Source organism: Anastrepha obliqua, chromosome 3, assembly GCF_027943255.1.
Source record: "Anastrepha obliqua isolate idAnaObli1 chromosome 3, idAnaObli1_1.0, whole genome shotgun sequence".
NCBI classification, from domain to species: domain Eukaryota; kingdom Metazoa; phylum Arthropoda; class Insecta; order Diptera; family Tephritidae; genus Anastrepha; species Anastrepha obliqua.
The window spans coordinates 85,460,706-85,488,349 of record NC_072894.1 but is presented as its reverse complement, the minus strand read 5'-3'; the positions used below and the strand labels follow the sequence as shown (position 1 = coordinate 85,488,349).

General features: G+C 35.4%; 1 protein-coding gene across 4 annotated transcripts in view; it reads right to left on the bottom strand.

Annotated features, from left to right (window-relative positions):
- LOC129243008 (uncharacterized) overlaps window positions 1-27,644 on the bottom strand; it is a 139,379-nt gene that overhangs the window by 30,357 nt on the left and 81,378 nt on the right. For 3 of the 4 annotated variants that reach the window (XM_054880017.1, XM_054880018.1, XM_054880016.1), the window contains one exon: window positions 12,949-13,021. In XM_054880017.1, coding sequence (XP_054735992.1) covers window positions 12,949-13,021 — 73 coding nt within the window. Of the gene's footprint in view, window positions 1-12,948; window positions 13,022-25,562; window positions 26,154-27,644 lie in introns of those variants that run through there. The other variant, XM_054880015.1, reaches the window with a different exon arrangement.

The window sequence follows — 27,644 nt, the reverse complement described above, 5'->3', positions numbered from 1 at the left end:
CTAATTTGATGGAAAAATGACAATATTTTTTCAATATCTTTTAGAATATTTATTTCTTCTGCCGTCAATGGAAGAGGTGCATGCTTAGTGGACAGTAGAACCGTTGCAATAGCTTCGTGCGTTGCCCGGATTCGTTGTATCATGTAATAGAAACTGTTCCACCTTGTAGGCATTTCTTGTAAAAGGGTGTAAGCAAATTTATCTTGAACCATTTTGAATTTTTCATTTACTATGGAACTTTTCTTAAAAAATTTTACTATCACCTTACATTTTGTAAATAAAGCCTTAAATGCTTCGTCTTTATCCAATTTGAGTCCATCTTGGTCAACCAAATTTAAGGTATGAGCAAAGCATGGAAGATTCCGTATATTTAATAATTCGCACGCTTTTAGCATTGCACTGGCATTGTCTGTAACGATGCAAATAGTTTTTTCGTAAACATTCCAAAAGTTTAGTATTTCTCGCAAGGTGTTTGCAATATTTTGAGCCGAGTGATTAGTTGGGTCAATTAACTTGCGTGTGGCTAACGATGCTGTTTTCATGGTATACTCATGAAGAAAGTGGCATGTTACGGTTATAAAGTTTACATTTGCACTTGAGGTCCACAAGTCGCATGTGACGGCAATATTTGAAATACTCTCCAACATCGCGGACAATTTGGCCGAAGTTTCTCGAAACAAATTATGCATCAGCACATCTCTTAATTGCGTTCGACTTGGAAGCTTGTACCTTGGATCCAAGACTTGCTTCTACTTTATAAAGCCTTCATTTTCGATGACACTGTATGGCTGCACATCTTTGGCTATCATCTCGGTTAGGGCTCTGTCAATATCATTCTTTCGCTTACTGTTTGCATCGTAGAATACGGCTCTTTTCAAATACGAGTCCATAGAGCGCATGCTGGACCTGCAACTGCTGCTTGTAGATGCTGTGTTGTCGTTATCAGCAAGTGTAGCTGTTGTGCTAGAATCCGGTGCGTGGTCTTTTAAATCTGGATGAAATCTTTTTAAATGGTCCCGCAAATTCGAAGTGTTTCCGCTTGTTTTATATTCTTTTGCGCAGTTTAGGCACTTTGCAAATTTTTTGTCGTCGGACCGCTTAAAATATTTCCAAACTTCAGATATTTTATTTTTCATCTTTTGTGTTTGTTTCTCGGACACAACATCCTTTTCGGAGTCTGAGGAGGTGCAGTCGCAAACCGGAGTAGAGCCGCGACGTTTACTTTGTATTTGACAAAAATTTGGTTAAAATGGCTTAAAAAATACGTCATGATAATTACTTTTCTGAATGAAGCGATCCATTTCTTTGAAATTTATCAACTTTTAAATTTAATCACTTTAAAATTCACAAAGAAAATTTATATTTATAGTATAAGTGCAAACGACGCCACAAATAAATGCGGCAAATTGTATTGCAGTGATGTAAAACCAAACTATCGATGAACTATCGGCACTATCGGTAATGCAGCGCCATCGATAGTATGACAGCTCGATAGTGCCAAACCATCGATAGTGACGATAGTGCCACCGATAGTTCTCCACCTCTAATACCTACATACATATGCATATTCTTCCAAATGAGTAGTTGATTGCAAGAAACTCCACCGCTGTTGATACTAATTGCATTTACTGTGTTTCATACGAGTAATGGCTATCTCTAATGCTGCTCACCTCTCGTTCCTAGTTCTGGTATACATATGCTCCATTGCCACTTTAAGCGAAGTACGATTCCAGCAACAAATAATAATAATAATAGGGGCTTACAAGTGGCTCTATCAGAAAAAGCACAACATAATCTCTATCATTTAGTCGAGCACAATTTCGAGCAAAGGAAATACAAAATGTAGGACAGCTCGTTTGAATTACATTTGAATCTGATGTAGATATTCGACGTACATACATACATGCATATATAGTTACGTTTGCATATGATGTATGTACATTCAACTGAAAATCGAATGCTCTTATGCAAAGTGCGATTACGCTAGCATTTCTCTTGCAGATTAAGAATTATTTTTCTTCTCATCTGTTATTTCAGTAGGTAATTAGTTCGAGGAAATGCTTCTATGAACGTACCATACATACATATGTAAATTGAAAAATTATCTTATTTTACTTTATTTATAATTTGCATGCTGAATAGTGTTAAACGATTCTTTTCAGCATTGAAAATTTGCAATAATTGAATTTAATGATTTGGAGGTTTTCGAGAATTCTATAATAATAAATATGTGTCGCTCAAAGATTATAGGACATGTTATAGAATTATGTGCAATACCAGTGACTATTAAAATATTTGAAAATAAAAGGTGACACAAAAGGAATCCCCCTATTGGATGTCGTACGTCACTCATATTTGACACTTTTGAGCTAAACAACTGCGGTATATAAACAGATAAGCAATGCAGCGTGTAAAGGTCAATTTGAAACAGTTTGGACAACAAAAATTAATTATTGCCAACAATAATATTCGCTACTGTTTATAAATTTCTTCTTCTTGATTGGTGAGATAACCGTTTTAGCAATTTCGGGCGAATTTAAGAAAGCGCGCCAGTCGTTTCTTTCTCGTGTAACCGACGGGGGTCCTGGGAATAAATGTATTGAGTTGAGCGAGGTCATTGTACGAGTATATGTATAAGCATTTGGCATTTTTTCCACGTGTGTTTGTGACTGAAAAAAGGAGCTAGCCGGTTGAGCTTAAACTCACAAGATAAGTTTGCATTCCAACGAATTAGCTGAAAATCGAAGAATTTTCTATAGGTGTCGCAGGCGTTGAGACATCTCTTTAAATCGTATTTATCACCCAATTTGGCTCAAATTCAAAAATTCATACTTATATACATACATATATTATCTACAAGAAAATAAATATTTTATCCCGCAGCGAAGCGTGACCGATTTATTAGTATTAAGTAAAAAAAAAAACAATTCAGTTTTCCTTACTTTTCCCTCAATACATATATAGGTATACGTAACCTATGACCAGAAAGTACCGGGAATGTTTAAATAAAACAAAACAGAGTTAAATTTCCGCCAAATTTATTTTATCTCCTGCCTGAAGCAACACACTTGTACCTACGTTTAACCCAGCCTTCAGCTTCTTCGTCGCATTCTCTTTGATCTCCTCTATCGACTGAAATCTCCTTCCACGAAGTGGTAACTTCAACTTAGGAAACAAAAAGAAGTCAGACGGCGCCATATCAGGTGAATACGGTGCTTGCACGATGGTATGAGTATTTACTTGGTGTTTGGTCAAGCAAGCCAGCACAATTTGGGCTCGGTGCGGTGGCGCGTTATCATCATGCAAAATCCAAGAATTGTTTGCCCCCATTTCCGGCCGTTTGCGACGTACAGCATCTCTCAAACGCTTCAAAACGGATAAATAGTGACAGATGTATGTCTTACAGACCCACCAACATAAGAAAAAAATATGGACCGGTTCCGAAGTGCGCGGTTCGTTTAAATTAAACATTCCTGGCACTTTTTGATCAGACATGAATATTATTATTGTTGCGCAGGATCTGTTCTTCACTTCCGAGTGAATTTCATGCAATTTCTCTTATTTCTTTTCCCACAAAGTTTTCGGCTGTAACTAAACCAATTCCTTTTCCATTCCAGCAAAAAGTACTATAAAACAACGTAAATTCATACTTGTCCATACAATGGTGCTTATGAGCACACAAGCTCTGATATGTATGTATGTAAGTTGGTTGCCTCCAGCAAATGAGAGGAAAAAGAAGCTACACCGAAGTAAATGATGCAGTTAAAATAAATACTCTTACATTTTATTTCTTGTGATTGTTCAGGGTTATTCATAAGCACATACACACAAATGAGTATGTGTGTACGTACATGTACACTGGTCTACCCAGAAACTTGCAAAGGAGCAGGGCAGGGATAACACTTGAACTGAGGAATTGTTAAATGATTCAAGATATAAGATATGTCGTTACTGTTAAAGCTTTTTTGAGAGACAAAGTGCTAAGTGTAAGCACCATAGTCGAATGGTTTGGTGGGTGACTACCATTCGATAGCACCTGGGTCATCATGCTTTAAAATAGTCGTTCCGAGGTCCCTGCTACCACTTACCAGTTCAAAGAAAGTAAAAAAAATTGATACTCACTTCAAAATAGTAATCTGGCAGCAAAATAACTAGATCTTGCGAGAAAAGAACACAATTTGATCATTTTCGTGAACGGTGTACTGAAAAAAAAAATTGGTCAGAAAGAAAAACCATAACCTTAGCTTCTTGTTTGAAGATTGGTAAGTTTATAGCCGCACTTGATATCAACAATTACGCAAAGTGTTTCAGAAAATAAACTGTTATTAAATGATACGAGTATAATATCAGTTCAAAAATGAAAAAAAAAAATATTTAACTATTTTTCATTTCGGATCGCCAAGAGAATCTTATTGGTGATTTAGGTACGTTTACGCGGCTATAGAACCTTTTGCTTCATCGAAATACCATTTAGGGTTTCTCAAAAATACTTCGATTGCTATCTCGATAACTATTTCTCCTAAAATATTAAGTCTAACCTAATCTAAAATGAGCCCAATTTTTTTCCCAGCTCTTCACAAATGTACAGAACATCAGAATGCGACGGTGAGCGCTTGAACGTATTCCCCTTTAGATCTGCTCTTGTACGCAACATAGTTATGAGGTACATACATATGTACATACATATTTTAATTTGATACATATAAATAATGCACATCCGTTCTGGCGTTACTTCAAATAAGCAAGTACTACCTCAAGTGGAAACCGCAAATAAAACCATTACCTACAAAAGTACAAATTATATATTGAATGTGCTTATGTACGTATGTACATTTCTATAAAAACCCTGCAGGGAAAACGACTAGTACTGAACTGGTACGCTTCAAGTATATTTAGAAACGTTTTTAGTCTGCGCTCTGTCTCCTTTCCGTATTCAAAAATGATGAATTTTAACATGCCGATGTCCTAGGAAGTAGCAATCTTACCTTACTACATCTTTGCTTCGGTAGCTTAAAAATGTTACTAAATTCGCAGGAAAAGATCTATAACGCTCGAACTTAAAAAAAAGTCCTTTTGTTTTTCGACTTGTCATAGTTGAATAAAATCTTCTTTGTAATTTTGCAGACGCTTATCTTATTCCATCTTGAATCGGACGTTTGGGTATATTGAATGTGTACTTTGCTCTCAGTGTGCAGCTTTATTAAGAGAAGCTCCTACTCTAGCCAATTTTTCAGCCATCTCATTACGTGTATATTTCTATGACTGGGAACTAATACGAGCTCCTCTTGATTCGGCGGCTGTCGATTTCAACATTGGCTTGCGATCCCCGAATATTCTGGAATTTGTCGATGGTGATAAAGTGGTACTTGATTATTTGAAAAAAAAAAAACTTGCTTGCCAGTGCTTTACAGATTCTCTGAGTGTTTAGTTCCTAGGTTCGGAAGGTGTTAGCAAAGTTATGATTGGATCACCTATTACTAGATCGTCTACTTTTTCAAGCTTTACTCCCAATACGTAATTAAAAAGCGAAGTTACCCATACACAATTTCTCTCCCAAAATCCGAGATCATAAAATGATATTATAAAATATACTTTTTGCTGTACAACCCTGTACAACAAATGCAACGAGAAACTAAAGACTAAATAAAGTGGATGCCGTACAGAAAATAAGGTTGTAGACATAATTCTAGTAAAATTTTTGTTAGATACTATTAATTATTATTCTTTCATATTATAGAAAACAGACGCTTTGGCCTGTTATTGCTTATTATAAAAGTAACATGGAATTTCTCAAGCGTATTTCTGCCATAACATTTTGCCAACCTCAGTAGACGTCGTTTACGCATTTCCTTCAACTGTCTACGAGTATTACTAGTTAGCTGCAAATTGCGCAATTAAATTAACTAATGACAAATAGAAGCCTTTTCTTCACATCGTTAATAATAACTAAACAAACCGAAAACAATAAAATATTCTACCAAACCAATTTCTTTAAGAAAAATTTTTTAAAACAGTCTTGACAGCTAATTTGCCATATCGGGTAGATTAAATTTTTTGGATTTATTGCTAATCAGTGCATACATATGTGAACGTAGTTTCGCGGAATGAAGGAGGAATGTTTAGTACTTTAGTACATGCATAGTTTATTTGTGTTGTATAATCAGCTGTTTCTGTTTATATTATTTATCATCCTTTACTCAAATTTACAAACTTAATTATTTATATTGCAGATTAAGCAAAAGCGCATGCGTTAGAACCTAATAAAAATGTGTGAGACAAAAGAGGAAAAGGCAATCGTAACAAGGTATTCAAAACCATCGTATGTTCATGCAACTTTTATTAAAAAATGATAATTTCATAACACCTTGTGAATTGACCAAATGCCTCACTCTGAGTAGCAAGGAGTCCAATATTTGTGAAATCGTACTAATTTGTTCGTTCACTAATATTTTCTCTGCAGAGAATTTTCGTGGCAGTAATAATTATACTATTGAAGTAGGCACAGCGTGGGACCAATATCATACGAATACATACATATGTATGTATGTATTTATGTAAATAAACGTAAGAGCAAATGTGCGAAGAAATGTAAAACAAAGTTATACTCCCATACATACAAAGAAATGTGTGTATGCAGTTCCGGATGCGGACTACCCCAAAGGGTAGGTAGTTAAGGTGTAATATTGTTTTGTATCGAGAGAAAAAAATGTAATGGAAGTAAGGAAGAAAGACCTATGAGTAAGAATGTTGGTGCTGTGTTGCAAGAAATGCAAAGGCAGTTCAAGTGTTTTCCTTTTTTGCTCTTAAATTTTATGATAGCGTAAATTGCCACTAAAGTACGGAACTGACGAGTTAGAAAAACCAAACAGAGAAAAGAAACGTAACTTCAGTGAAATATATTGCGGATAAAAATAATTTTTTACAAGAAGTTTGAATTAAATGCAAGTTTGAAGCAATAGCCATAAACGTCGTGGAACGAGAATGCTTCCTCGAATGAATGCACGTACATACATATGTATATGTATGTGCATTTACCAATATATACACACAGTTGCTCATAAAATAGAGTATACTCAGAAGCTAATTGGAAATATATAAATGTCAGCCTATGTATTACATCAATATTATGTTTTTACTTTTATTTTTATTAACTTTTTCAGTTGTCAGGCCTTAAAATAAATATAATGGAAATTAAACTTGATTTTTTTACAAACACAAGAAAGTTGTATGATGTACATAAATATATACATACATATATAATATAATTGGCGCTTACACTTTTTTTGGGTGCTTGGCCGAGATCCCCCTTCTATTTTTTATGTGCGTCGTGCTTTTTCCACAAATGCAGGGGCCTACAGTTTTAAGTCGACTCCGAGCGGCAGAAATACACTCGGAGGTTTGCCATACACTTGGAGGTTTTGCCTAGTAAGTCAAGGTTTGCAATTGCCTGACAAGGGGCGACCTCTGTTAAAAAACATTACTCAAACACGGAGATTAGAACCCGGGCATTTCTTAATGAACGTCATGCACCAATTCAAGCTGCTAAAACGAAGTTGTATTAATAACTCATTTTACTAAATTGAGTTCAACTTCAGATAAATGTCATGCAAATTGTAACTACGAAAAAATATAGAAAAAGTAGTAGTATGTAGGGCCACAAATTATTTTTGTGGGACGCATTTATTTTCGTTTTTGCTCCTCCTTATTGCCCGGATGAACATTTTTAACTTGATTTCTGAAAAGAAATTTTAACTTGATTTCTGCCCACAGATTCTCTAATGAGTTCATATCAGGTGACTGTGGTGGTGTTTTGAGTTGTTTAGGGGCTTTGTTCAGCACCCACTCCCGACCTACGTATATGGATAGAAGCTTTAATTTTGCGGCGCTACGATGTAAATTGCAGGCTCACATTTTTCCTCAATAAATATTTTGGATCTGGCTCCACTGGCTTTAATGGATGTTTTCAATATAACGCACCAACTGTATCATATGACTTTTAAAATATTTTTGTTTTGAATATGAGAATACGGCTTTGTTTTTAAGAACTTGCTTACAATCTGATCTCCAAAAATTCATTTCTATTCCATACGTAAATTACACACTCTACCAAAAGTTATTCAGATGAGCTCCAGCGAACTTCAAACACTTAGTTTGATTCATTGAATAAAGAAATGGTTTCTTTTTTGAGATTCAACCGTGCAAGTTATGTTTTCGGAGCACACAACAGACAGTTTCAGTAGACAGTGGTTACTTGGTGTTACTTGATGTCTTTGCAGCTAATTTAAGAATGCTTATAATAGGATTTATCCATACTTTACGGACTATATTCCTTTATCATCCTCTGATTTGAGCTTTGGTTTCGAAAAATGACAAGACGATTGCTGATCACACAAATAGTTCGCGGACCACTTCTTTAGTCCCGGTGGAAGGGTCGACTGTTGAATAACATCTAGTAGTGTGAGATGACTGACTGTATCGAAAGCCTTTGGCAGGTCCAACGCTACTAGGCCGGTCCTTGCGCAGAGGTGGTTTTGGTTAAGCCCGCGCTTGATCTGAGTGTCTATGGCGGTGAGTGCTGTGGTGGTATTGTGCACTCTACGGAAGCCATGCTGATGTGTAGCTGTGGTTAGGTGCTTCTTGTAGAGTGGGAGTGGCATTTTCCTCGACCAAGGGCTGCCACCCTGTTTAGTGCGCTGAACCTCACCTTTTGTGTTTGATAGTTTTTATTGATTTCGCCTCCTCTTCTTCTTCACAAACATGTAATTCCCCTTCGTTTTGCTTGTACTTCGCAATTTTGTTTGGAATTCTGAAAGTGAAATTTCTTGAGCAAAAAAAACCAAGACCAATGTTATTTCTTCTTGCTTTGGGTCCACAAAATGCCAAAACCTTTAAACAAAGACTGATAAGTAAGACAACAAATAAATACAACAGAAAAAAGTCCAAATTTCAACCCTTCTGCTAACTGCTACCTGTTTAATGAGCCTTCGTTTATAGTCAAAAAATCTTTAGTTACATTGGTAGCTTCATTGAAAATAAGGAGTATACTCAATTCTGTGAACGACTGTATGTATGTATGTATGTACATTACCATACGCACCTTACTTCATACACTGTATTGAAATTTATTTATGAATGAAAATTTTCACATTGAAATATGAGACTTTTCTAGTTTGTGCCAGCTGAATGCATATGTGCACATAGGTACATACGTATGTATGTACAAGCGTAGGCAATTCGAACAGCGAGGGATATATAAGTCAGATACTAACTCATATCAGTAGCAATAAATATACAATATGTGTGCTCAAAAAACTTCCGTTACAGCGGAAGCATCTTATTTTACATTGTTGTACGCCTTTTCCTCCTCCCCGCCTATATATGTATGCACATTTTAAAAAACTTAACAGGCGAATGACTTCCGAGCGCTTCTCAAGTAAATAGCGCAAATTTAGAATACAAGAAAAGTGCAACTAAATCGAGTTCAGTCAGAAAGTGTGCAGAGGGGAAAAATTCTTTTCAATACTATTCTATACTTGAAATACTCGCAGTGTGGCAATGAACTTTTTAATCTATTTTAGAACTCTTTTATTGCATTCAGCGAAAGAGGAAGGAGATGCTAAGAGTACAATGTTAATACAAAACTGTTGCGGCTGTCATGTTGGCGTTGAAATGTTGGAAACATATGTTCACGTAGAATGCTGCTACAGAGTACATTTGTTTGAGTGGTTATGCATGAGTTGTACTTGAATATGTGAGAAGAGATTTGACTGAAGGAAAAATGAGGTTATCACTTGTGAGGCATTTGTTTATTATTTATTTCAGGCAGAGATCAAGGATCGCTACAGAAGCACTTAAATTAATTAGAGAAAAGAAAAATCAAGTTAGTCACATGAGAAATTATTTTCCCGATTATGTATGTATGTATGTAAATATATATCTATTTGCATAATCTGCTAACGCGTAAGTAATCGAAAGCCATTAATATTTTATGGTAGTTAAATATAAGAGCTCTCAAGTATATAAAAGTGCAGAAACTTTGCCGAAGGAACCATACCTCTAAAACGAATTCTGATGTCCCCCAATTTCAAAATATCACAATTTTTGGCCTTTACATGAAAAAATCAGCTAAATGGCTATGTTTTTTCTTCATTTTCATTTATTTATAATAATATCTATTTTTTCTCTTAAGAAATTTATTTAGTCAGAACATATATAATGAAAAAATTAATTTAAGTGAGTTATAGAAAAGAAACTAAAAAGTTCGATCCAAATTAGGGGACATCAGAATTCGTTTTAGAGGTATGGTTCCTTCGGCAAAGTTTCTTATTTTGATCCCTAGAATATGATTTTCACAGAGCAATGGGCGATTTTTTTGCCTCCCCACAAATCGACCCGGCCTAATACATATATAATTGGCGCGTACACCCATTTTTGGGTGTTTGGCCAAGCTCCTCCTCCTATTTGTGGTGTGCGTCTTGATATTGTTCCAGAAAATGGAGGGACCTACAGTTTTAAGCCGACTCCGAACGGCAGATATTTTTTTTGAGGAGCTTTTTCATGGCAGAAATACACTCGGAGGTGTGCCATTGCCTGCTAAGGGGCGAGCGCTATTAGAAAAATGTTTTTCTTAATCTTTTTTTTTTGGTGTTTCACCGAGATTCGAACCGACGTTCTCTGTGAATTCCGAATGGTGAATTCCGTGAATTCCGAATGGTAGTCACGCACCAACCCATTCGGCTACGGCGGCCGTAGTCAATATCCAGATTAAAGCATATCCCATTTGTTCTCATCTTATGTAAATATGTACAATCAAGACAACACATTTCACATATGTATGTATGCATATCAAAATTCCCCAATTATTGGCACATATCACTTATGCAAGCAAATAATTGTAGTAACACTATTAATTCCTTTGACCCATAAATAAAATAACAGGTTTGTGAGATTTAAATAAATAGAGCCAAGGCGTTAGGGAGTGCAATACATGAATAAATAAATTGTTTGCACATTACAGTTATGTGACATCGCTCACTTAACTTACTCATCTTGGCTGTCTTATAGCAACAGCAATGAGAGTAACAGCGCTAAGAAGCTACTGTTACAAATGGTGCTCATTCGAGTAATATGGAAGTTGATATGTACACACATATGCCTGTTAACTAATTTACAATAGCAATGACAATATGACAACGACACATTTGAAAATAAAATAAGAAATTACCCCAGCAATCCACGTGTTATGTAGCTATTTGAAGCAACGAGTTGCCAAACGAGTACAACAATGTTACTCGTATAAGGGGCAGTGTATGTATATGTATTAATGCATGAGGCAATGGTTGTATTATTATAGAGTTCATGCTTATTGTTAAGCATATTATAATATGGGTGTACGAGTATTGAAGTTATATGGATTTAGATTTGAATAGGCCGAGAGATCATAAGTGAAGATCCAAGCACTCACGAAATTATACTCAATACAGTGAAACCTCTCCTAACGGGTACCTCTATTAGATGGACATCTCAATTGGGCGGACATTTTTCCTATACTAAGTTTGAAGTAAACATTTTGGAATAAATTACTCTCTAAAGCGGACACTCTTTTGGCCGGACGCGAACAGTTATTTTTTATAAAATTGACACAAAAACCTCTACTGAGTGCACGCGAACCTCTTATCAAGGAACATAAAGATTACTTTTCATAACAAATAGTGTGATGTTTCTTCATGTGTTTTTTTTTAGTTTGCACCGTGATTTTATTAAAGTTTACGAGGAAAACAATACGTCTGTTAGAGTATTAGCTAGTAGGCAAGTTTTACTAATTAAATATTGCGAACAAAACTTTTTAAGATACAAATAAATTAATTCAGTACATTTGATATAATATCATCATAATTTTAAAAGAAATAATTCCGGTGCCATCTGCCTTATTGGGTTCAAAATTGGGAAAACACAGGCATCGTCAAAAATGAAGAGATTATCCAGTCAAAATGGATGAGTGGGGGGGACCATGTCTTTACTGTTTTCGAATTGTTAAAAAAAAATTGAAGAAGCGTATGCAAAATAGTTTCCTTTTGAAAAAACAAAAAAAACTTACGTCAATCGACAATTTACATATTATTTATGTAATGAGTAAGCATCTAGTTTTATGTAGTTTGTTGACTGAAATGCAATATTTATTTTTAATTTTCGTTATTACTTTTTATTCATTTATGCACATAAATGGAATATGCGCTGTTGAAAAAAAAATTAAAATGTTCGGAAATAACTAGCTTCCCAGACACTTCTCCTGGATGGACAAAAGTTGACTGACGAAGCGTGTCCGCCCAAGGGGGGCTTCACAGTACATATGTATATACCTGGAATTTCTGACGACTTGACGTTGTCCTTATGGAACACAATCTCTTCACTATTGGTCAAGGCTGGCCATTTCTGGGCCATTGCACCTTCAGACGGTGCAATTGTTGACTATAGAGGCGCGAAGTGTAGACTTAGAAGAGCAGATCATAAATATATAGATTTTAAGATTAATTTCTCATTTATGCTAGATCAAGTGCCATCGTGTTCTTTTTTCCATGGTACACATGCATACATATATACCAAATTCCCAATGGGACGTATATACATACATACCTACATAATGCCGACATGCAGGCAAGCATTTACATATGGACATACAAACATTGATATGAAGTTATTACAAGCAAAACCCAAACTGATTCGCAAACCATTACATTATGAATCTCATAATTAAATGCCATTACGCTTGAATAATTTTCTTCATTTGCACACAAAAATGTGTGTGCTGCTTTTCTTTTAGTAAAATATTTTTACATAAATACGTCGCTTTTTAGTGTGGAATTTAGCTAATTAATTTTGCAGGAAAATAGTTGGCACAGCGAGTGTGGATAAATGCGCAGAAGTATCGTATAAAAAAACCAGACTTACCAAATTCGTTGAGTAATTGCTTTTCACATCATTAACCGTTGCTAATGTAGAGGGATTTGTGGCTCTGGGTGAACTGGAAATAGGAGGAAAATGGTTGAATTTAACAAAATGTATTAAAAGAAGAAAACTGGTTTTGCAAATGCACATCAGAGGGAAGACAGAGCTTTTTCGAACTAACTACTCTGAGGAATAAAGTATATACATACATATCTACATATTAAAGGGAGGCAGTTTGAAATTAATGATACAAAATTTGAGTTCCTGAAAACTTTAAAGATAAGATTTTAAAAGCGGAAAGTAATGCATAAAGGATATGAAGAGCAATGTAAAAACAGAATTGTGGTTTTTAGGAAAATATGCGTGCACCTATGTTCACAATAATAGCAAGTCGACTTAATGCAAAGATTTGACTATTTATTTATTTTTAATTTTATTTTAACATATCAACTATTTACATATAAACTAAAAAAGTATAAAATTTTGTACAAAATTAAAAAAAAAATTCAACAAATTTTCATAAAAATTTCAGACTTTTTGATTAGAATTTTTGAAGTGGCTCAAAAATTGAGCTGATTTTTAATAGTTTTTTTTTGGTTTATACGGGATATTTTGTGCATTTTCTCCATATAACAAAAAGGTTTGAGCATTCGTTATATGGAAGAAAATGCATAGCATCATATCAGGGCGAATTTTGCCACAATATTATATTAAAATTTAATGGGGAAAATTTAAACTGCATACTCAGAATTTTTCTATTCTGACTAAAGGTTTGAAATTTGGATTAAAGTCTGTAATTTTTTTTAATTTTATGCAGTTTGTAACTTTGTGTTATTAGGAATATTTCACAATAAAGGAAAAAAATAGTTAAAACTTTGAAATATCGCACTGCTATTTTTGTGAAATATATACATATATATGCATGTATGTGCATATGTAATAGAAAAGCGAATATTAACAGTAATAATCCTGAAAAGTCAGGATTCATCGTCTTTTTTTTATAAAAAATTAAAGCATTTAAACATTCCATAAACAATGATTGACCTTTAAAATAGCTTATATATATAAAGCCTAGATGACAAAAAATTAAAAAAAAGTAACAAATTTCTTAAATTTTTTTGCTAAAACGACTAATACTCGTACGAATCTAACAAATGGGAAGTGGGAGCAATATGAGAAATAAACGAAAACACGACTTTGCAAGAAAGGTTGCATGTGTTCTGGAATATTACTAGGTTCCACTCATATATTGGTGTTCTTAATTTGCATTGATGTGAAACTGTGTTCAATACGAATTTACTCCAAATATTTTTAGTCTTTCAATTCGAAACTAAAAATTCGTTAATTATCTCGACAATAACATGGACCCATCCATGAACTTTCTGCACACAAGAAATACCGAAATTTAATATACGCACAAATACTCGGACTGATAAGACTATTCACACACATGCACACATACATAGCTTCTGCTCAAATATGAACGAGACGGTATCAATAAAACGGTCAGCGGATGACATATGGCAAAAATAAATTTTTTGTTTTTTGGTAGGACCGTTATAAGCTTACATGGCAAATTTCAGCGTGATATGTCACATAGTTTGTTTTCTGTGCTACTGTAAACAAGTCAAGCTCGAGTGTGTTCCTTGAATTCTCTTTTATGACTTCAATTGTCTCAAAATGTTTTCCACGGAGCGGCAACTTGAGCTTGGGAAACAGGAAAAAGTCACATGGAGCCATATCAGGCGAATACGGTGCTTGCGGAACGATATTAACATTATTTTTGTTCAAATAATCGCGAACAAGACGTGATGTGTGAGCTGGTGTATTATCGTGATGCAAGAACAATGACTTGTTGTCCCACAATTCCTTCCTTTTAAGACGAATGTTCTCGCGCAAACGCTTCAAAACGTCTAAATAATATTCAGCAACGTTAACCGATTTTGCGATTTGTGCGATTTTCAAGCACAATTTCCTTTACTTTTCCGATGTTTTCGTCGTTTACTTATGTTGCTGGACGACGTTCATGAGGCAAGTTTTCAACCAATGTACGGCCCTCTTTGAACGATTTGTACCACTGGAAAACACGTGCACGCGATAGAGCAGAGTCCCCATAGGTTGTCTGCAACATTTTTAAGGCGTCTGAAGCCGAAATTTTATTGGAATAACAAAAGTTCAAACAAATTCTTTGAATTTCCATCGTTAAATTCGAAGAACACACTCGAGCTTGACTTGTTTACAGTAGCACAGAAAACAAACTATGTGACATATCACGCTGAAATTTGTCATCTAAGCTAATAACAGTCCTACCAAAAAACAAAAAAAATTATTTTTGTCATATGTCATCCGCGGACCGTTTTATTGATACCGTCTCGTTCATATTTGAGCAGAAGGTATATCTTTCAAATAACCAATAGTTCACCAATTCTCTATAAGTAAAAACAATTTTTTTGTTTTAACAAATATCGAGAAATTAAGTAGCGATAAAATTATATACAATACTATATTTTTATTATATACGAGTAGATATAGTTTTCGTACGTCACATTAACCACCTCACATTTAAAAGGATTGCTACATTTGAAAAAAGAGACATTACAACATGAGACGCCCAAACTTTGTTTCTTACATATCATCTGTAAACAACCAGAATACTATAAAAACAAAAAGTACCATAGAAATAAAAGAAATTTACAAAATTAGGCGCATATGTAGATTTCTAATAAAATTCAACTTTTCTGTGGGACTGAGGTCGGGGGACTGAGCTGAGTATTCCATATCCTCAATTTGATTTTCGCGAAACCAATGCTTGGCCTTCCGACTCGTGTGCTTAGAATCATTATCCCACTGGTAGACCCATTTTATTTAAATTTCCTCTGTGCAATACGGCAACGTAACAGTCTGCGTTATTTGCACATAAATATTGGTGTCCATTATGCCATTAATTTTGTGTATGCAGCCTTCTCCATATTATGTGAATCATGCCCATACGATTATTTTTGAGCTCCCCTGTTTTATGGTTTTTGGAGTGTATTGTGGCTGATTTTCGATGCCTGGTGGACGTATAACATATTGTCGTGAAACCCTGCCGCCGTACGAAACTGTTTAAGACTTTTCAGTTGATAAAATGTTACGCCATATGCCAGCGGTTCGGCTATCATGTTTTCAAGCAAATTTCAAACGTTTTGCCTTATGTTTTGGTGACAGGAGTGGATTTTTGCGTGGACTGCGAGCTGCTAATCCAGCTTCCCGTAGTCTTCTACGCCCAGTTATGTCAGAAACACTTAAGTTTAGCTCTTTTTTAATTTGGATGGTTAACTTCATGGAACTCTCTTTGGAGAACCATCTTGCGGGCGGGTCTTTCGTTTTCCTCCTCTTTTTCCGTCTTCGCCACAAATTACATTGCGTTTGAAATCAATTTTGCCAAACATGAACGAATATTTTGCCTTTCTGTGTAAGATCTTCCATCTGCTCTGAATTTCAGAATTTGTTTTTTTTTGTTCTGTGGTGCAGAGTTTCGCTTAACCCATATAGTCAAACCATAAGATATATGTATATACGTGACTTAAAAAAAATATATATAATATATATACATATGCACATATATTATAAATAAATAATAAAAAACGTACTTTCGTCAAAATCTGTCAAAAAATTTATTAAATTAATTGTATAGCCTCAAAAAACTGAAGGCACTGCTATTTCAATATTGCACTTAATTACGTAACGACGTCAATAAAGAACCGTTATTTACGTAGTTGCAAGATTTATTCAGATAAACTCTACACATATGAAATCCCTGAACCCTTCATAGATATTTGGCATTGAAATTTTAAGAGTACTGCCATTTTCAAGTTCACAGCTGTACGTACATATATTTCTACGTGGGCATTTCAACGCAAAACCTTTCATTAAAAAAATCCGATTAAAGCACTCCTTGCATATTTCGATCATAAAAAAGCGTTCGGCTTCATTTTTACAAGAATGATAGAAAGAAGATTGCGCCCATCAGAGAGTGCGTGACGTCACGTTTTTCCGAGTTGTGCAGTATTGCCAACAAATTGCACTTCACAATAAATTTAGTGCTTTTTTATACCCAAAATGCGAAAATGGCGAAGTTTCGTGTTTGTTTCTTTTTGTTTTTAATTTAAAGCTACCGAAACTTAAAGTTAAAAAAAAACTGCATTATTATACAAAAGAAGGTTAAAAAAGGCCACTCTGAGAAGATTTTAGTGCTAATGAAAATTTGTTTAATTTAATTTTTTGCTCCATTTAAGGTTATGTAAGAATATTAAATGTCCCTCTCTCAACTCTTCTTAAGATTGAAAACCTTTTTACACATTTTAAAAGGCGTTTAAATTTACTGAATGCGGATTAAAACCATAGAGGTGTAATCATTTCTTCCGGCCATCAATCCTTAGTGGGACATAGGGCATCAAGAGGTGTATTCATTGTAAAATAAGCCACAAAATACCAGAAAATACTAAAGAAACCATACTGACATTTTTACAAAAAGAGTACCTTATCTACATAGTTCCATAACCTCAAATATAGCAAATAAGTCGTTCCCTTAACAAAAGAGTTTCGCTTAACAAAAAAACTCATAAATTAAATTGTACATAAGCATGACACATTTATTAAAAAAAACGCACGTTTTAAACACAATTTGTGATGCATACAAAGCTCTTTAAGTGATTCAATAAAAATTTGGTGTTTTATTTTCTTTCAATGGGCATTTTAGTGCGTTTTTATATCCAAAGCTAGGCAACACTGCAGTAGCGAGAGAGAGATTTGACTGCCGAAAGCAGAAGAACACCAACAACACCTGCAATCGCGGGCAATGCCACCAGATTTAAAAAAAAAGTAAAGCTAAATAAAACTGAGTGAATTATTTAACTAATTACTAAAAAATATTTATTTTACAAAATTATTGTATAAACATTACATTTTAATTAGAACAGGCTAAAAAAATGTCATGAAGAAAGAACTAAAACTCCGAGACTAGATAACAAAAAAAAAGCTAAATCAAGTTCCGAAAATGGTAATCTGGCCATACTGGTGCTAAAATCGCGTTACTCGTTGTCAAATTCGCTGCGGTCAAAGTAACGGGACCGCGATAGCGCCATCTCATTATTCTTTCCATCATGTCATTTTTATATTTCTCTTTTGATTTATAGTGTTGCCACTACAAAGATTTCGTGTAAATGAAAATGTAGCTATCTAAGCAGCAAAGTGACAGTTTATTGCATACGATAAATTTCATGCCATAAGCTCTGTGATTTATTGCATCGGTTTCCATTGACTGAGGTTTACTGAGCGGCCTCCATTTGCATTATATAGTATGAGATGATTTCTGCTTGTCGAGATGGGGGCCACGTACCACAAGTGGAACCAATGCAAATTTATTAAAAGTAATATCAGTAGACCAGCTGATTTGCTTTTTTTCTTTCGCTGTGTACATTCGGATGCTAACACAATATGAAATGACGGAAAACCGTTCCATTTGCACCATCGTCGTGTGTTTCTAGCTTTAACTGCATCTCGACTGTTCAACGCACCTCGTTCTTTTTTTTTATTTGGCTTGAATATTGCAATAAATCGATTGTAGAGCGCTATGTGGCAAATTGGAACCAAATATTATCGATGTTTATCAAAATAATTTTTGGAAACAAAATTTCAGTCAGCATGGCTCAACAGCTCTTCCCATTCACCGTAATAGCAACTCCTTCCTCATTTTGAAAGAAACAAGGTCCGATGATGCCGCCAGTGCTCTATGAACTTCGCGAACAGATTTATTGTTTTCGAAGCAAACTTCCACAATTTGGAAGCGTTGCTTTGACCTTAAACGATTCACGATGACTTGCCAAACTTTACTGAACCATAGTTATCGATGCCGAATTGAATGGAATTGAAAAAAACACATTCAGAAAGAAACCTTGGCAACTCTCTCTGGTTTTTGATAGTTCATCATGCATTTACAATTTAAAATCCGTATCCTTCACTCACTTTATCTTTGTATCAAGTTCTACTTCTCTCGTTAAATTATGCCATTCACGAATACGAAAATTTAAGAGGCGGAAAAAGGTCTTGAAATATGGTCACGGTTTATAGAAGTTGAAAAAATTCCAAGGGCCCAGCTTAAGAGAAAAAAATAATATGGCTAAAATTAATATTATGCAACCAGCAAAACTTTAAATCCAAAAGTATGTACTCCAACAAAAATGATATACAAGTAAATGTGGCTTAAAATTCGTTCAGTCCATGCGAAACAGATTAAGTAAATGAAGTATGAAATGCAACAGAGTATTCAATTTCACTGATTAAATTTTCGTACGTACTTATTTATGCGCGCCAATTATGCACAAAAAAAGAAGAAGAAATACAAAGTAATTTTGATGAAGAGTCTTAAAACAAAAAATAAATGTTTGGCATTTACCCGGAAACTCCCCTCTCCACAATATAATAATAGACACAATACTGCTTGCGAAGATATTTTCGTTGTCGAGGAAAGGTTATAAAATTTATGAGCAGCAGATGTAGTCCAATCATCAGAAAATTTTATTGCAAGGCTTTTAAGACTTTGACTTTGACTATTTTATGTATATTTTCGTGCAAATATTTATTTTCCCATGTACATAATCCTTTCGGGCTGTAATAATATCCAAAATTAAAGTGGTGTGTAGGAAAAATATTAGCTAGATAACATCAGGTGTCTACCTATGTACCTCCTGACTTGGCCGGGAGGTGGCTCAAGTTTTAGCAAATGTCTGCATGGGTGATACGTTCGCTATGATCCTAGAAGAAACACCTTGCAGGCATTTTGTTGTGTTCCTTAATTGGAGCATTGATGCCTCTTTGTGTTGGTATTGCAGGGGGGTATCAGAAGGCATACTGCCTTCCCGCTCTTTTCTAATTGTTTAACAAATATTTACTGGTGTTTCTAATACTTTCATCGTAACTCTTAATGATAAATTATATATCTGTCGGGAGAGAAAACAAATACCGTAGATGGCTCACCGACTCTTGAGCACGTCACGTACAAGTCCTGTTTCTTTTCTGTATGATCGAGTCAAAAAACCACGACGTATTTTGAGTTTTCTGATTATATTCCGGGAACTTTTTGATCAAGGTGGTATATTTCGAATATGACCCAAATCGGATCACAAAAAATGTTTTAGTAACAACTCGACCTTGGCGCCACTTAACCATAAATATGATTTACAATAATAGTTCGCCACTGGCGTCTCATGGCGGAAATTTTTCTCACACAAACCTTGTCCTTATAATCACAAATTCCAAAAAAAAGGTCAATTCATCACAAAGTTTAAAGGCTGAATAAATTCATGAACGAAGTGAACGAAAAAAAAAGAATTTTGCAAAAATGTTGGTTCACGAAATATTTTAATATTTTTGGGATCGCTGATTAGGAATAGGATAGGATACGATTTTTGAAACTCAAAATAGCGGATCCAATATGGCAGAGGAGTATTAAGTAATTCTTTTAGTTCTCCTGAAACTTGATACTCAGGGGATTTCGAAACCGTAGCGCAATTTTAAAAATTTGAAATTGCTCATCCAATACCAAAGAAGAGAGTTTAAAAAATCCCTGGATTTACTTAAAAATATTATATAGGGTCTTGAGAATACAGATACGAATCTGAAGCCCGATTTTTCAAATTCAAAATGAAGACAGAGTTGGTTAGCGTGAAACGTCCATATGCAATTTACATATGTATAAATTCCACAAAATATATAAATAGCTTCCTTTAACTCCTATTTGGAGCATGGGGCGCTTTTCCGTGCATAGCTGCTTGTCTCCTATCCCATCCCCAGGTGACGGATCGGGAAATGCTAGCCAGATATGCGGGGTAGGTGGGAAATAAATACCACTCGCGCGCCAAACAAGTTAAAGTCCTGCTTAGAGGTACGGATAGAATTCTATCACCAAGCTAGCGCAGGCCGGCTAGCAACCTTCTTGACTGATATTTGACTCGCTAACGAACCGACATACCCCAATACAGGGGACAGTAATAGTTGTAAAATTCCGTAAAATTCCAACATTCCTTACATTTTAATGCCGTGGCAGAACATGCTCATTGTAAATATTAGTACAATGAGGAATTTCTATTGTTAAGCAATTGCTGCGTTGGAAGCAAATTGCCGTATGGATATAATATATCCATACATACATACATATAAGTACATATATATGCATATTAGGCCGAGTCGATTTGTGGGGAGGCAAAAAAATTGCTCATTGCTCTGTGAAAATCATATTCTAGGGATGAAAATAAGAAACTTTGCCTAAAGAACCATACCTCTAAAACAAATTCTGATGTCCCCCAATTTGGGTCGAACTTTTTAGTTTCTTTTCTATAACTCACTTAAATTAATTTTTTCATTTACATATGTTCTGACTAAATAAATTTCTTGAGAGAAAAAATAGACATTATTATAAATAAATAATAAATATTATTATAAATAAATAAAAATAAAGAAAAAACATAGCCATTTAGCTGATTTTTGCGTGTAAAGGCCAAAAATGGTGATATTTTGAAATTGGGAACATCAGAATTCGTTTTAGAGGCATGGTTCTTTCGGCAAAGTTTTTTATTTTGATCCCTAGAATACGATTTTCACGGAGCAATGAGCGATTTTTAAATCGACCCGCCCTAATGCACATATAAGTACAGGAATGCATTGGGTCCGAATGGCGCAATCGACTGCCAGGTATGTAGATACGAAAAAAATAGAAAATAATCTGGCAGCAGAAAAAGGTGAAACTAGTGATGGTTGTATGCACATCCGTGCATATGCTCGTGTGTAATGGGAAATACATATATTCCTACGTGCAGGCGTGCAACATCAAAGGACATTTGTGAGAAAAACCACGTTTGCATTGACAAGTGAGGCGTTGCACAAAGAGCAAATAAAACCACTAATTCATGGGAAGAAGGAGAAAGAGAAATTGAGAAGCAGGACAAGGAGTGCAAGTTGAGGTGCTTGTGAATCGGATATCCTTTGTTATTTTTATGATTTGCTTAATTTCCTAGAATTGGAAAATCCATTCCATCAAATCCCTGAAACATCTAAGCGACACGTATGTACATACATAAATGTGTATGTATGCTCAAGTATGTATGAACACAGGTCCAAGGTGTGGCTGGTTAAATTAATATTTACTTAGAAAATACACCTTAGCTCTCTCGATAATGGTGCAAGGAGCACAAATTCAACACTAAACACATGGCTGCATATTAATGCAAACACAAATTCATATATGTAACATACATATGTATGTATATTACATAAGCACATATATGCATACATATGAGTGTACAAATTTTGTGGTGACGCTCATTAGAGTGACGAGATCTCGAGTTATATGCAAGCGGGTCGCAAGATGTCTTTTTTGTTGACTGAAAGGCGCCTATCTCTTTTTCGTAGAATTACATCACTGAGCTAAAGTGAATGGTGCACTGAATATGCGAAAAGATCTAGGCTAAACCGCCGTTAAAGTCTAGAAAGGAATGTGATGAGGAGATGTGAAGATCTCCGAAGGAGTATCCACAGCTCATATTCTTAGCGGGTTGGGGAATTTGCCTACTGCAACGGATACCTCTCGTAAAAGGCAACTGTCAGCTGTGAGCATAAATAAATGAATTAATGAAAGTGATGCACTCCGACCTCATAGTCTTCTACTCATCACAGTACTTCATCCAACCATTAAAATCTTAGTAAGCTTAAGAAAGAGCTGGGCTGGGCTGATTACATATGCCTTTCTTCGCGCTGAGATGCTTTAACCTTCTTCACACTATAGCGCCACATTCGAGAAGAAGGTGTGCTGGAGTCTCTGGGGACTGGTCGTGGAAACGACAGAAGTCAGTGGACCATATCGCAATCCTGTGCAGATGACTACGCATTCTGTAGTGACATATGAGAATGCCTGTGAGCGTTCTTAGTTTATCCTTAGGAAGGGTTGTGCACTTTAACTTAACGCTATTAGGCTGAGCGTAACAGGTACGCAAACAGCTTGTTAAAGATGGGAACACTAAAATTTATTGAGGGAGTTGGGCTTAAAGAAATACACTGAATCCATTGAGGGGGTTGCAATACAGTGATATTAATAGTAAAATCCATAGCTCATACTGCTTGGATCTGTTTTGTTTTGTAGTTTTAACAATCTGATTTATTGGCTGGCTCTGAGGCACGAATAACCCAACGAGCTTACAGTGCAAGAATTTTCTTGGTTTTCATAAAATCCTTTAGATTGACAAAATGTGTGTCAAAACTAAAGGGGGTTACGTTAATTTAGTTCTGCAGGGTTAAACAAAATGTTTTTTATCTATACACTTTGGTAGCCACTATAAGAATATAAAATTTCTTTGTGATCGATAGTGAATTTTTAATTTAAATGAAACAGCTGAAGTCAGGTAGGTTGTTTTGTCGTAGACTCATTGCCGTAGCCGATTGTTGTAACCCCACTTTGGATGATTTGTTTTCTGGTAGAGACATGTGTGGGTGAGCAGTCTCATAGTAAGGACGAGTCGGAGATTTATTCAGGGAGTTTTCTTTAGTCATAAGTTATTTTGGCGGTGACAACTCTTCCCCGATACAAATCTCGACAAAAAGTCAGTGTATCATATCCCCGTGGAACGAAATGAATCGATTTACGATTGAACAACATTGGGAAAGATTCAACAACAATTTTTCTCGAAAAATTATTTTTTCCGTCGAAGCACTCTCATCTTGACAGCAATTTAACAAGTAAGACTGCCGCATCTGGGGATAGGGAGATCCGCACGTGATTGTTGGAAAACCATGCACCCTCAGAGAGTGACAGCTTGGCGCCGATTTTGGAGCGGTGGCATCATTGGTTCATTTTTCTTTGCAAATGTTAATAGAAATACGATTTTTAGTGGTCGCAAATCGAAGGGATGGGCTTGCAAGATCTTTGGTCACATCAAATAGCTTCACGGCCCATTCTAAATTTGATCTCAATTGGCTACCGCGGGGCTACTAGGCGCGGCTAGCCTTTTTCTGTCGTGGGGCGTGAAAACCCGATGTTAAGCGAACAATCCATCCTTGGTTAAACGGATACGCTACCTCAGACTAGTTGAGACAGGCACATAAATACGAGCTCTTTTATATATAATGGAATATTCGAATAATCTAATAATACAGATAAACCAAATGATTTTTGTTCGTGTTTTTTAATTATTAAAGAGAACTCATCCCTATTGTCATCAAACTGGCTTGTCGTTTATTTAAAAAGGTAGCAGCAAAATTAAGAGTCAGTGGACTTAAAAATCCAGGCCCTGTGAAATGTTTGAAATGATTTGAATCAAAATTAAGAACCTTTAAGTCATTTGAGAGTGGATATTTTCCGGTTTATATAGTTCATATTATCAGATGGTCCCGGTGGAGAGAATACAGAAGGTGGCGACATCAGCGAACCTCAATTACAATTTTCCGTTGTTGTTGTTGCACCAGCATAAACAGTGCCTCTAAATGTTTGGAGAATGCTGCTCAAATGTCAGTCCTTGGCCGGATATAAATGCGGGTCGTTCCGGCACCGTAGAACCATAATAGAACCGTAATAGTTAATGTCCTACGGTGCAGGATTAAAATTTTCTGCCAAAAATCTTATTCTACATAGATTTTGTCTTTGAAATAAAGCAGTTTTAATTTATGTGTTTCAAATAAGTTTAGGTTCTTTTATACATTCACTTGTAGACGCTGCCAAACTAACGACGAAACACAAAACAAAATTAAACCAGATCTCTATCAGGATCACCTCGTTGTTTTTGTATTTTCATTTCTTTTGTGAGAGATGAAAAAAAATAAATTATTATTATAATATATATGCCATAGAAGCAGTATGTATGCTGGCTCATATTAGGCTGGTCAAAGTCTGATAGTTTTTCTTAAAAAAAAAAAGCAAAATGAAATAAAAATAAAAAACAAAGGTTCCGACAAATAAAATTTTCACAAACTGCAATTTTGCCATACTTTGACCCACTTCCTTATTCTTACAGGAGCCATTCTCTTCCAAAGAAACTCTCAAAATTCCATAAAAAAATATGTCCAGTTGCTATGCACTTCTTTGATGCAGTTTAAAAATATAAACAAAATTTTCAGCTCAAAACAATGCCTCATCTCACCGGCCCTTAATTTTATAGTCTTTTCTTTTCTCGAGAAAAATGTCACTTTACCTCACACACACATTACCACAAAGTTTTCATACGCTCTGCGAAAATGTTGCACACTACGTTTGAGAAAAGAACAAAAAAACATGCAAACTTTTCACAAATTAAATACTGGCTATAATAAAATTGAAGTTAAGTTTTCGCACAACTATTTCGACGAATTTGTGTACACAGAAAAATTAAAACCACCTGGCCAACGCTGACTCTCACTTTTTGTATGGAGTAGAAGGTGCCACAAATTTGACTGGTCCGAGTGCCAAAATGTGAGAAGAGAACCCAATGAATATGGTGAATAAAGAACGGAAAAATTTAACAACAATGGCGCAGAACAGACTAAATGCAACATTTTTACGAGAAAAGAAAACGTTATTAGATAATAAAACCGAGTGGCCTGAATAAAAAACTCACCGCCTTCGCAAAGTGTGCACTCTATACAACCAACTCGTTGAGGCTCTCTTTGGCTTTGTTTCTTTTGCAATTTCCCGCGCTGTAAGCTGTAATTCTGCAACTGTAGTAGCAGTTGTAGTTGTTGACCTCTGACTGACCATGGCAGAGCAACAGCTGGCATAAGATTCGCGCAGCTGCATTTGACACTGACCACGTTTGAGGAAAGGAGTCTACTAGCAGCAGCGACTGTTTCAGTAAATTTTTAATAGCACACTGACACTTTGAATGAGTGAGGTTAATTTTTTGTTTGCTTTTTATATTCTTTTAGTTTTTTATTATCATTTACAACGAACACCTTTACTTTGCTTTAGTATTCAAGCACTTACACCTTGACACTGAAAAACGTTGAGGCTATAGGAAATTAGAGCTAACACAGAATGCATAGACTGAAGCCAGTTTAGATAATTTTCTCATAACTGCATAAACAACAACTAATTAACGATTAACCCAGTAGGGAAAAGCGCAAAATAGGTGTTCTCACAAAACAAACAAAGGAGATCAAATATTTGTGTATGTATATATGTTTGCAAGTTGCTCCTAGCTTTACCACAAATTTGATTGATTATTTTTTTGCGTTTACTATTTTTTTTTTAATTTACCACGCGCTTCATTGGTATGAATGAATTAAATGCACATCGAATGCGTACACCCCGACCGGTGTTTAAAATGCAACTGACTCACTTGCAAGTCAGCCAAAGCCAAAGGCAGATTTCGATTTCTTTTTGAACTCGATTCGTTGAAGTCTATTGTTTTGAAAGGCATCAACGATGCCGCCAAGAGGCAGACAACAGACAATAACACCAGAAATGCAACAAAAATATAACCCAAGAACTTATTGCAGACATGCGGTCCATCCCTCTGTCACTCGTTGGTAGAATGCAACAACATCAGTAAGTAACAGCTGCAGCGTTCGCTCGTCAGCGCATTAAATTTATTTTTGTAGTTGAGTGAGAATTTTCGGAACACATACATACAAGTATGTGCAGGGATATGAAAGTTCATTAGGGTGTCCCTATTTTATGACAACTTTTTTCAGCTAATTTTTTTTATTTTTTCTTGTGACCCTGAAATATGTTAATTAATTTTATTAGTGGTACTCACTCGAATTTACTTACTTTGGCAGTTTGTTAGTTTGTTGTTTGGTAATGCGCTTTCCCACCAGCAGATTTATAGCTACTTCATTGTAAACAAATACAATTTAAAAGAAAAACTAAAAATGCCGTAATATAGTGAGAAAGCAAAATTATTAATCAGTTAATAAAAAGGCTGCGGCCTATGCATCGTACTTCAATTTTGACGTTCTCAGCCAAAAAATCTCAAATAAGAATCTGTTTCTCATTTATTGGGGGTTTTGGTGCTTGGGAATTGTTTGTTCTACAGGAAGAAGAAATTCTTGAAATACCAAACTTGATTGTATAAAAAAAAACGTGCTTATTTGTTTCCTTCAGCGTTATAATATCTTAAAATTGAACTTTGCGCGTGACCATCAAATACCAATTGACGAACGGCAGATTTTTATTTTGCCAGCTACTGATGAAATTGCAAAAGTGGCCACCGCTGCACTACATTACTTGGTGCTTTCATTGGATTTACAAAAACAAAACACGCGTATGAAGCACCGAGCGCGGTGTAAATACCCCTATTAGAGTTAAACTGATGGTTGTAACCTAAATTTGCATCAATACTTTTTGTATGAGGGTGACCACCAATGTATTTTCGTGCGCTGAATACAATTCTGAGGTCCAGAAATGCCTGCCACATTCGGGTTATGAGAAAACCGGTAACAAAAATACCCATAAAACACGAAAAATCAAAGTTGTGGTAAAAGCGCGCTTTTATAGGTTTTTACACTCGATTTCCTTGGGTTAAATTATTGATAATCTCTGAATGATAATCGCTTAACAGGCCATACTGCTTATTCCTTGCGTCGAAAGTATTGCAGATGCACTTTTACGACTAAGTAGACTCTTCCTGGGAAGAGTCCTACATAACCATAATATAAACATATTTTTTAGATACTTGAAAATACCCAAGGCAAGGTGC